The following is a 12,773-nucleotide window of genomic DNA, read 5'->3' as shown; positions in this document are numbered from 1 at the left end:
GTTTGTCTTTTTGAACTTTTATAATTGTATTAATTTCATTGAGGATGTTGGAGATACTGGTTGCTTAAAGTTTTGTGGAATGACGAAACACTGTTCAGCCCTAAACTGCCTTCCATCTTTGCTACGACTGGTCGGGAGCGCCGTTTCGGCGAAGCCTTCGTTGCCCGCAAAAGAGGGAGCGACAGTATCAGCTTATTTACACAGCCCGGCCGCGCCACGCCGCGCAGCGCCTTATCTCAGACACGGGCTTTTTTGCAGAGCGTGGCGTCACCCGCGATTCGGCTGAACAGCGGAGCAGAGTCCTGGCAAGTGGAGAGGCGCGCCGAGGCTGCCGGAAGCGGCGGCATCCGCCCGCCGCGGTATAAAGCGGGCGCGCCGGCCGCCGACCGCCACACGCCATGGCGACCACCGTGCTCTCTCCGGCAGCGCTGCTGCTGGCTCTGCTGTTGGCGGCTGGTAGCGTCACCGCTCGCAGGGTAAGTGTCGCTGCTCCTGTGGCACATATGCTTGCCATTCAACGGGCTAGCGAACTGACTGTAACAGGCTGCTTGACATTTTCACATCTCATATACTACGGTCCCAAAAGTCATGGAATACCTCCTAATGTTCAATAAAAACAACACCAATCGCCGTTATATAGGTTTATTTCTAGGCTACCAGTTTCGACGTTACACTATGTCATCTTCAGGCCAAGACTGCTCCAATCCAGTAACCTTCGTGTTGCAAATATATCAGTGTCTTTAACTGGTCTCCTAATAGCTATTACGAGACCAGTTAAAGGCGCTGCTATGTTTGTAACACGAAGGTTACTGGATTGGAACATTTTTGGTCTGAAGATGGCGTAATGTAACGTCGGAACTGGTTGCCTAGAAATAAACCTATATAACGGCGATTGATATTGTTTTGATTGAACATTGAACAGCCGTAGTCCCATACTCCACCAGAAGATGGAGTTACCTTCACCTCCTAATGTAATGTCGGACCTCCTTTTGCCCTGCTTCGTGCAACAAATCGACTTGGCATGGACTCAACAAGTCCCGAGCCATAACTGCGAAAGTTTTGCCGGTGCAAGATGTTATGCTTGAATTGCTCTCTCGATCGTGACCCATAAATGTTCGACGGGGTTCACGTCGGGTGATCTGAGTGGACAAATCATTGCTCGAAGCGTCCACAACGTTCTTCAATCCAGTCACGAACAACTGCGACCAGGTGACGTGGCTTATTGTTATCCATAAAAATTCCATCGTTGAGAACATGAAATCCATCAATGGCTACAAATGGTCTCCAAGTAGCGGAAAATTATTTTGACCAGAGGACCCAATCCATTCCACGTAAACACAGCCCACACCATTATGGGAAGCCTCCAGCTTGCACTGTGCCTTGTTCACAACTTGGATCCATTGCTTCGTGCGGTCTGCGCCACACTCGAACCTTACCATTAGCTCTTGCCAACGGAAATCGCGACTCATATGACTAGGACTCAGTTTTCCAGTCGACTAGGGTCCAACCGATATGGCCACGAGCCCAGAAGAGGCGCTGCGGCGATGTCGTACTGTTAGTAAAGGCACTCGCATCGGTTGTATGCTGTTATAGCCCATTAACGCCAAATTTCGCCACACTGTGCTAACGGATACGTTCGTCGTACGTACCAAATTGATTTCTGCGGTTATTTCACACACTCTTGCACGTCTGTTAGCACTGACAACTCTATGCAAACGCCACTGCTCTCGGTCGTTAAGTGAAGGCGCACGGTCACTTCTTTGTAATCTATTATTTTCGGCAGTGAAATTTAGTATTCCCGGCACACTCTTCACACTGTGGATCTCGGAATATTGACTTCCCTAATGACTTACTAGGTGGAATGTCCCGTGCGTAAAGCTCCAGCTACCATTCCGCGCTCAAAGTCTGTTAATTCCTGTCGTGCGGTCACAACCACATCGGAAAACTTTTCACATGACTCATCTGAGTACAAATGACAGCTCCGACAGTGCTCTTTTAGATCTCGTGTACGCGATGCTACCGCCATCTGTAAACGCGCACGTCGCTATTCCATGATTTTTATCACCTCATTGTGTGTGACAATATAGGAGGGATAGTCACGTTATTTCAAACGATGGACGACCTGGGTGAGACCTTTGTTGCATCGGTTGTTCAGGAAACGCCCCAGCTCCTCATCTTTGCCACGCAGTGACATAATTACTGCGTGCCATGTCAGGAGGATTGAGGAAGGTGATGCAAAATTTGATAGCCAAAAGGAACAACATGTGTGGGACTCGGTTCTGTGCAGATTGATCTGAGGCGTGGTCGTGGAAAAAAAACACCCTCTTGGACAACTTCCCACAAAGCCTCGAGAAGTTTCGAAAATAATTTATTTTCCGGCACAGTCACACTAATTTCAAACGAAACGACCAGTTTCGACTTGCATCGGCCATCCCCATATCATAAAATACTTGTCGTGGTTCACTCCCATCACTGTAGAAACCGCACTGGGTTGCATGGGTGAACATTGTGGTTTCTGTATTAATGAGAATGAACCAAGTCATGTGTTATGATGTAAATATATCTGATGTCGGCTGAACAACTTCATTTGATATTAATGTGATTGTGACAGATGATAAATTATCATCGAAACAGTCATTCTACAGCCGATTGAAACATCATTCTTTCAACAGTCCTGTGGCTTCTTCAGGCGATTTGCCGCTTGCGAGTACAACTTCTTGGCATCGCACCATGGCAGTCCCAGAATACATTCAACGTCACCTACCCCGATGACGGTCGGGTAATTGCACTTCATGGTGGCGGTGTATCCGCAAGTTTCCTTTGTCTCGTGATCGTAGCTATACAGTACTCGTTCATAGTGATTATACGGCTAAAGAACTCATGTAGACCGTCGTAGCACAGCTGCAATATTTTCGCATTTTGCATTTTTTTTTTGTTGGTTGATATTGTCTCCTCTCTTTAAGAATTTCGTCATCAGTTTACGTCTTCAGTTTGTTCTACTCATTGAGTTTACATTATGCTGAGTGTTGTATTTTCTCGTATTTGATTGACAGAAATCTCCGAGACTATTTTTCACCCGCAGAGACAACTGTTACAATTTTCAGGAGGTTGTTTCCCACAGCTCATATATTTGAACAATGTCATATTACCGTCTTGAGTTCCTGATAAAGTTCTTTATTTACACAAGCAGTTTCAGTGTTCATAGTACCATGCTAGGTGAAAATCCTTATCGTCAGATGACAAAACCGTGAATTATACATTGTTCCGATACTCATATCACAGTCTCGTCTACCTGGTCTTGTTTGTGAGGTCTTCTCCATGCGGTATGAATGTGTTCACAGCGTTAACACCGATTGCAGTTATAACATGAGTGGAACACTACCTAGCACAGGGTTTATAAACTGACAATGTAATTTATATCGCGGTATGACAAAAGTGTATAATTCATGATTTTATCATCTGACCATAATGATTTTATATTTCGCCTGACATGGTGCTGTGAATACCTTTACGAACCTGCTGATGGACAGCCGACTGAAATTGATCGTGTAAGTGTAGAATTTTACCAACTGCTCAAGGCAGTAATACGAAATTTTCAGTTGTTTGTTTCATGTAGCTTAATCGAGCTAAGCTTTGTATTTACTGCTGCTGTTTAATTTACCCCCAGATATCAAGTTCACAAAACAAAGTTAAATGTCTTTTGGATATATTTGCTATACTGACGTTCGTTCTCTGTCAGTTTATTTCCTTAAAATATTGTTAACTCCGGATTTATGGAGCACCTCTATATACTGCAGCTTGTTTCAAGGTTTTGTATCTTATTGTATCGAGTATACAGCTGCATTCCATGTAATATAGCCCAGTACAGTTCAAGAAATGACAGATATACTGGCTGGCTAGGTTCACGCTTTGTTGTTGTATATGTTTCAAAATCACAGCTGTTACACCATTCAGTAGTTCTTTTACTTCCTTTCACGATTTATATCCTACAAAAATACGGCATCACATCTCCTTTTAACATCCCACAACCATATTCTTCCTTATGCTACGATGAAGTTAAAGTTGAAATTTTAAACTTGAGCATATTATGCTGCCAGATACACCAGTCTATTTCAGATTTTATCCAAATTACGGTTTGTTTCGGCACTGGTACGATTTATACCATATTTTAGCCAAAATAGATTGTTAACAGCCTCTATTTTGGAGTAGTGAAAAGTGTCTTTCAGTATTTTCCTTTCATTTTCTCTCTAAAAACTCGTAACACCTTTCTCCAATTACTTATTTTTTGAGAGTTGTTGTAGATTACATCTAGTATTTTTCGGATCTCTGTCTGCCGAAACTCATGTTTGTTGGTTACCCTGATACACATTCCTAACATAATAATCTCGGTCTTGTGGCTCTTCACTTTAGAACCTCCTGCTGCTCTTTACTTGTCCAACATTTTCATATCTTCTCGGTTCTTTAGCGCTATTCCGACAACATCTTCATTTGCTACAGAAGCAGAATATACACCAACGGCGTTTAATAGTTAAATTTCATGGTATATTATTGTCAAAGGAGATCCCGCACTATCGGGAGCACCATCATGGATAAGGGGCACATTTGTTTTTCTGAGCGATTTATGTTTATTACATTAGTACTTTGTCCATTTGTCACAATTCTCGAGCTTGGCAAGCTGTATATGACTTAGTGGTTTTATGAATTCGGGATTAAACCCTTTCGCGGTCATTATTCTATAAAGGTACTTCCAGCTTCTTCTATCGAATGCTTTCAGGAAGACAACTGGTAATACGTCTGCACTCGCTTTTGTTGCGTAATGTTATCAAATTGGGATTGGTACGGCTATTCCTTCATCAAAATGTTGCAGAATATCGTATACAATTCATTACATTGGTGATTTGCTGATTTACCGTCTCCCAAAAATCTCATAAGTCTCGGCTGGTGTTTCTTCTGCGCCCGCTGATTTCCCTTCTGCTGCTTGTCTTAGTGATTGAAGAATCTGCCTTTCTCATCGTCTTTCCTTCTTTTGTGATGTTAATTACTCCTGGACCATTCTCTGTTAGCGATACATAATGTTGGCCTTTTAGGTTGCATCTCACCGTTGTTTCTTGCATCATTAGCCACGCTGCGCTCCTTTATTTCGTAGTCTTCATACTGAATAATATTCAGGTCTCCGTTTGTTCCAGTTCAGTCGTAATTTGTTCACCTGTTTCTTATTCGTGCTTTACGTAACTTTTCCCACCTTTTCCACATTTACTGGAGCCTCACTTACTTCCCGATCAAGTGAACATGTCATTCCTGGAAATAATTACTTTAGAATGTTGTTTTCTACACGCCCTATTTTTGCTTCTGTACGTTCGAATTTTCTGTACGCTGTTGCTCCATATTATTTCTGTCTGTTTTTGATATATCTGTCTCTAACGTGTTAACACTACATTTGTCTTCAAGCATTAGTTTCATTTCTTCAGCCCATTCAGATTTATTCACTTAAAGGGATGTAAGATGCACTGATTTCATTTCACCTTGCCGAAATGGTTGCATGTGTACTTATCTGGTGGTAGCCGTTGTTACTATGTCCCTTAAAAGGTCTTCTGCGATTACAAGAATTGTTAAAATGTTCTGCTGAGTACAGGGGTAATCTTCTTTTGTTAAATGCTTTGTGCTGACAGATAAAGAGACAAGATCCTACATGCTTCTGAAACTCCACTCTAGCTAACCTAATTTCATTTAGTTTACCATGCAGACCTCCATCTGATAATGTATCCTCTCCAACCCATCGTTACTACTTCGTACTTTATCAGGTGGAACTTTAAAGTGCTGAATGTAAATTGTTACAGATCTTAAACCGAAACCAGCACAAGTAATGACAGCTGTACTTACCGAACTACCATCGTGCTTAAATTTTATATGTTTCACAAACACGCTTTTTTAATGTTGTTGTTGTTTCTGTAGTTGTGGTCTACAGTCAGAAGACTGGTTAGATGCAGCTATCCACTCTGCTCTATCCTGTGCAAGCATCTTCATCTGTGAATAACTACTGCAACCTACATTCTTCTGAATCTGCTTACTAAATTCATCTTTTGGTCTCCCTCTAAGACTTTTACCCCCCCCCCCCCCCTCTCTTCTCTCCAGTACCAAACTCGTGATCCCTTGATGTCCCAGAATATGTCCTACAAACCTATCTCTTCTTCTAGTCAGATTGTGCCACCCCAGTTCTATTCAGTACCTCCTCAGTAGCTACATGATCTACCCACCTAATCATCAGCATTCTTTGGTAGCACAACATTTCAAAGGCTTCTATTCTCTTCTTGTCTAAACTGCTAATGACCATGTTTCACTTCCATGCATGGCTATACTCCATACAAATACTGGCAGAAACGAGTTCCTAACACTTAAATCAATATTCGATCTTAACAAATTTCTCTTCTTCAGAAACGCTATTTTTACCATCGCCAATTTACATTTTATATGCGCTCTACATCAGCCATCATTTATTTTTCTGCCCAAATATCAAAACACATCTACTACTTTAAGCGTCCCGTTTCCTAATCTAATTCCCTCCACAGAACCTGATTGAATTCGACTACATTCCGTTATCCTTGTTGTGTATTTGTTGGTGTTCATCTTACCTCCTCCTTTCAAGACACTAACGCATACATTGCCTCAGAATTCCTCACCATCCAGTTTTACTTCATTTGTTTTAGTTGAAAAGCGATATTTTTACTGCACCGTGACGAATGTACACTGTGAAAGGAAACATAGAACACTCTATCACACATAAACAGCACCACTCGCGGCGCACACAACACCACATGGCTGCTCACTACGGCTACCACAGGCAGACTGATCGATGATTATTCTCGTCAGAATCTACAGAAAAGGAACGCCAACAACAATTTTTCGTGTTTATGTACCGACAGCACAAGCAGAAAATGAAGAGAGAGAGCGTACGATGGTACTCAACGAGTAACTCATAATGCAGTGGGCGATTAAAATATACTACTGGCCATTAAAATTGCTACACCAAAAAGAAATGCAGATGATAAACGGGTATTCATTGGACAAATATATTATACTAGAACTGACATGTGAGTACATTTTCACGCAATTTCGGTGCTTAGATCCTGAGAAGTCAGTACCCAGAACAACCACCTCTGGCGGTAATAACGACCTTGATACGCCTGGCATTCAGTCAAACAGAGCTTGGATGGCGTGAACAGGTTCAGCTGCCCATGCAGCTTCAACACGAGACCACAGTTCATCAAGAGTAGAGACTGGCGTATTGTGACGAGCCAGTTGCTCGGCCACCATTTATCAGGCGTTTTCAATTGGTTAGAGATCTGGAGAATGTTCTGGCCAGGGCAGCAGTCGAACATTTTCTGTATCCAGAAAGGCCCGTACATGACCTGCAACATGCGGTCGTGCATTATCCTGATGAAATGTAGGGTTTCACAGGGATCGAATGAAGGGTAGAGCCACGGGTCGTAACGCATCTGAAATGTAACGTCCACTGTTCAGAGTTCCGTCAATGCGAACAAGAGGTGACCGAGACATGTAACCAAAGGCACCCCATACCATCACGCCGGGTAATACGCCAGTATGGCGATGACGAATACACGCTTCCAATGAGCGTTCACCGCGATGTCGCCAAACACGGATGCGACCATCTTGATGCTGTAAATAGAACCTGGATTCATCCGTTTTGTCATTCGTGCACCCAGGTTCGTCGTTGAGTACACCATCGCAGGCGCTCCTGTCTGTGATGCAGCGACAGGGGTAACCGCAGCCATGGTCTCCGAGCTGATAGTCCACGCTGCTGCAAACGTCGTAAAACTGTTCGTGCAGATGTTTGTTGTCTTGCAAACGTCCCCATCTGTTGACTCAGGGATCGAGACGTGGCTGCACGATCCGTTACAGCCATGCGGATAAGATGCCTGTCACCTCGACTGCTAGTGATACGTGGCCGTTAGGATCCAGCACGGCGTTCCGTATTACGCTTCTGAAACCACCGATTCCATATTCCGCTAGCAGTCATTGGATCTCGACCAATGCGAGCAGCAATGTCGCTATACGATAAACTCCAATCGCGATAGACGGAAACGTGATGGTACGCATTTCTCCTCCTTACACGAGGCATCACAACAACGTTTCATCAGGCAACGCCTGTCAACTGCTGTTTGTGTATGAGAAACCGGTTGGAAACTTTCCTCATGTCAGCACGTTGCAGGTGTTGCCCCCGGCGCCAACCTTGTGTGAATGCTCTGAAAAGCTAATCATTTGCATATCACAGCATCTTCTTCCTGTCGGTTAAATTTCGCGTCTGTAGCACGTCATCTTCGTGGTGTAGCAATTTTAATGGCCAGTAGTGTATAATAATCATGGAGCATCGGAGTGCTATAAAGTGGAGGGAATAAAAGTTAGTTCTGTGCAATAATTCGGACTCGGCAATGGGAATGAGAGAGCAGGAGGACTCCTTGAGTACTGCAATAAATGTCCGCTAGTAACAGCAAATACACTGTTCAAGAATCGCTGGAGAAAGAGGTATACCTGGAAAAGGCCTAGAAATACGAGAATAATTTTTTCAATCTTCCGACTTGTGTAGTGCGTCACGTGACGAATTCCTGTCTTATGTCAACGCCTTCGCTTGAGAGTAGCACTTGCATCCTAGAGGAAGATGCCAGATGGATCAGGTGATCATAAGACAAAGATCCTGAAAAGAGATACTGTAGTACGTGCCCAGGAGCAGATACAGACTCAGTTCGCAGTTTAGTAATGTTGAAGATTAGATAATTGTCAGGAAGGCGTGTAAGGAAATGGGATACTGAACAACGGAGAAAAGATAATATGCGTTTTAGGTTCTTTGAGGCTGTAGATATTACGATAATGAATATCGCAGAAGGCAGTTCAATTGAAGAGGACAGTTACTAACCTGGGCAGACATGATGATTGGAAGGAAAGTAACCGAAGAAACTGTGAGCGACAGAATAAATATTTGAACTGATCGATGAAAGATTTGAAATACAGAAATATTCATGAAAAGAAAGGGACAGAGCAATGAAAGGTGATGAAATTGATATGAAGTGCCGGAAGTTACAGCGAAATGACTGAAGGAAATACGTGAAGAAATCCAAAAGTAACTGGTAGTCGGAACGTCAAGACATCCTTCGGCAAAGTTAAAACCAAAGGAGTCAGTATTAAGAGTTGAAACAGAATTCCACTGTTAAACGCAAATGAGAGGGCGGCTTGGAAAAAGGGTACGTCGAGGCCCCCTGCGAATTGCAAAAATTGTTTTAAGTGATAGAAGGAGAAATGGGTTCGAGTTGCAGGCAGTGTGTGAAAGATCTTTTGAAGACTGAGATCAAAAATAAAGCAGAAGGCGTAGATAATATTGTCTTAGAAATTCTAAAATCATTGGGGAGGTGATGACCAAACAAGAATTCAGACTGGTTTGCAGAACCTATGACTCTGGAGCATATAATCGGGCTATCGGAAGAACGTCATCTACACAATCAAATGCGAGATAAATGCGCGAGTCGCACAGTTAGCTTAATAGTTCATGTATCCAAGTAGCAAAGAAGAAGAATATACAGAGAATTAAAAAGGAAAAGTGCGGATATCTAATATGGAGATTTGTTTGACTTTAAGAAATTACCGGAGAGGGAATTCCTAATTTGCAGTTGGTAACGTGGTCAAGACAAGAAAAGTCAAGACACTTTTGTAGGATTTGTCGACCTAGGAAAAGCGTTAGACAACGTAAAATGCTGCAAGATATTTGGGCGACAGAGAGGTAATAGAAAACAAGTATAACAATCAAGAGAGGAACAATAAGACTGGAATAACAGTCTCGGGTCAAAAAGAGCATATGGTCTAGCTCATCATGTACATTGAAGAAGTAATGACGGGAATAGTTTTTTAGCAGGCTTTAGTTGATGAACGAAGCGATAGCGTTGTTGAAACCCGAAGTCTACGGATAGGAGTTACCTAATGCTGACCCCCATTTAGACTGCACATGAGGTTGGATTCTTCCTACACAGTTATGGATCAAAAGACGGTGTACTGAAACAACAAAACTGGTCGCATAAAGAAAATACATTCAAAATACACACGGCTGATGGCGTTTTTAATGTTACATTTTTTGACGAAAAAGGGTCATGACGTACACCTTTGAGAGAGTCTCTGTTATTGGGTTATTTATGTCACTTGGCTTTACCAATACAAAAAAAAAACACTATTCAGAATAATAAGCACGTAAATACTGATTTGCTAGCCGCACGAACAGTAACAAAGATAATATGTATGTTCTAGGAAAGGCAAACCTGTAAACATTAAACTAAGAATAATTTTTGTAGTACAGAGTATAATGAATACTTGAAACAATTTTTGACGTTTCTTCTGCAGGGTCCTAGACCTTTCGGTCGATGTGCTTCGTCGGTAGGTGATATAGATAGAGGTAAGTAGAAAACTATAGATTGTGTGTTCGTTATTAATTTATATAACTAATTGGACAGTTCTTCTGTTTGGTGTACAGAAACAGCTGATATTAGACTGAACTGGTTTAAATTACATGTAATACATTAGTAAAACAAAATACAAAGTTCGTAATTTAAACAAGAATTGTTATTTGAATTTAATGTTAATTTAAAGTTCATTAAAAGTGAATCGTTCCTTTTCATTGTGGGTGTTTCAGACTTTAAATACTGAAATACATTATCATTAAAAGACAAAAGCTATCATAAGCAGACAAATATGTAGTGCATAGCAAATTTTACGCTTTTATTTATTCTTATTTAGCCTGACCAGATTAGAGCTTTAAGGTCCTCTCTTATGTCTGGCCAGGAACAACACAAACCATATTATTATATAGCATTCAAAATGTAAATTATTATTATTATTGGCACAGCTACCGGTGCTGTTATGAAAGGACAGAATTTAAATATAGAACTCTATGTACAGGAGGGAGATAAAGCTGTGAAGGAGAGTATATGGGAGAAATTTGCTATTGTGATAGAAGATGGATCATTAGCTGTTTTATGAAATTTGAAAGGAATTTAATTTTTCTGATATTCTGAGAAAGATTGTTCCAAAGATGAGTTCATGACACAATAAATGATCTAGAGAATTTCACAGTGTTATGTAATACTGTAGAGAGGATTTTATCTTTTTGAGAAGTATTTCTGCTATGCTATTATGAAAGTAAGAGTTGAAAATAAATAAGACGGAGTTCAGTGCCTGAGAAAACTAAGGAGCTTAGAGTATGATAGTTCCTATGCTTATCAGCGTGTAGACATGAGTATTGTTTGTAGGCAGGAGTGATATGGTCGAAATAGCCAAGTCACAAATGTTCTCTACACAAACATTTATCGGCAGTTCTAGCCGGCGTCGTACAGAAGTCCTTTGTGAACAGGATCATTATAATCAAGTATGGGGAGTATTAGAGACTCTACAACTTTCTTTCTCAGCCTGGAAAGGGAATATTGTTGTATTTTCGTAGGGAATGATGTGACGGTGATACCTTCTTACAAACTGGTTTTTGTATTCAGTCGAGTCTAAGCGACGGTCCAAGACGAACAGTTATTTCTATATCGTTACGATTAAGACTGGAAGAGATTCTGTGTACTGATATTTAATAAGTTTTTAGAGTGACTACGACTGCTTGCGTTTCAAATGGGTTAAGTTTCAAATCTAAGTTCTGCATCCACTCTGATAATGCAAGTAAATCAGCATTTACCTGCAGGATGTGTGTACATAGGTTTGTTAGACTTTCACTTAGCGATAAAGGTCGTTGGCGTATGCCATAACAAAAGATCTTTAGCATATAAGTGATATTTGCTATGGGAAAGAATAGTCGAGACATCATTAATATATAATGAGAAAAGTAATTGGTCCTGTATTGATCATTGAGAGGCCTCTGATTCTGGCGGGATTTAACAAAAATAAAATAAAATAAAATAAAATAAAATAAAATAAAATGGGTTAGAGAGAGCGTCTTGGGTTACTGCAAAAACGTCCTAGTTCCAGATTCAAAACCCATCACCGCTTAAATTTTGATTAATAATCAGCACTGGCGGTCGAAGATTTCCAGCATAAGAAGTCACTGTCATTCCGCCAACGGTCTTTTCAAAGAGGGCGGAGGAGCGGACAGAGGTTCAGGGCACTCTGTTGTCCTCAGGGTGGGAAATTGTCCCTAAAGGTGGAAGAATCAGTAATGATCAACGGCATGAGGATGCAGAAGGCAATGGAAACCACAGCATTAAAGACACCTAATGTGTATCTATTGTGTAGGACATATGACCTGTAATTGGAAAAGTGACATGTTGATATCTCCAGTGCGAAAAGATTCCAGAATGGTCCCCCATTCCAGTGTCTGGGAAGCGACTGCCAAGGGGAGGTGACGCTGAGAAAAAATTTCAATAATCAACGAAAGGATAACGTTCTACAAGCCGGGACGTGGAATGTCAGAAGCTTGAACGTGGTAGGGAAGCTAGAAAATCTGAAACGGGAAATGCAAAGACTCAATATAGACAAAGTAGAGGTCAGTGAAATGAAATAGAGAAAAGGATTACTGGTCAGATGAATATAGGGTAATATCAACAGCAGCAGAAAATGACATAAAGGAAGTAGGATTCGTTAAGAATAGGAAGGTAGGGCAGACAGTGTGTTACTGTAAACAGTTCAATGATAGTGTTGTTCTTATTAGAGTCGACAGTAAACCAACACAGACAAGGATAGTGCAGGTATAAATGTCGACGTCGCAAGCCGAAGATGAATAGAAA

The 12,773-nt window shown here is 41.4% G+C and overlaps 1 protein-coding gene across 1 annotated transcript in view; it reads left to right on the top strand.

The window, feature by feature from the left end:
• Positions 1–341: 341 nt before the first annotated feature.
• Positions 342–12,773, top strand: part of LOC126262564 (uncharacterized) — a 35,115-nt gene continuing 22,683 nt past the window's right edge. The window contains exons 1-2 of the mRNA XM_049959264.1: positions 342–476; positions 10,399–10,450. Of these exons, the coding sequence (XP_049815221.1) occupies positions 399–476; positions 10,399–10,450 (130 nt within the window). The 5' untranslated portion in view covers positions 342–398. The remainder of the gene's footprint in view (positions 477–10,398; positions 10,451–12,773) is intronic.

This window comes from Schistocerca nitens, chromosome 6 (assembly GCF_023898315.1).
Source record: "Schistocerca nitens isolate TAMUIC-IGC-003100 chromosome 6, iqSchNite1.1, whole genome shotgun sequence".
Taxonomy (NCBI): Eukaryota; Metazoa; Arthropoda; class Insecta; order Orthoptera; family Acrididae; genus Schistocerca; species Schistocerca nitens.
Note: the sequence above shows the minus strand (reverse complement) of the source record. Positions and strands in the feature narration are given on the sequence as shown.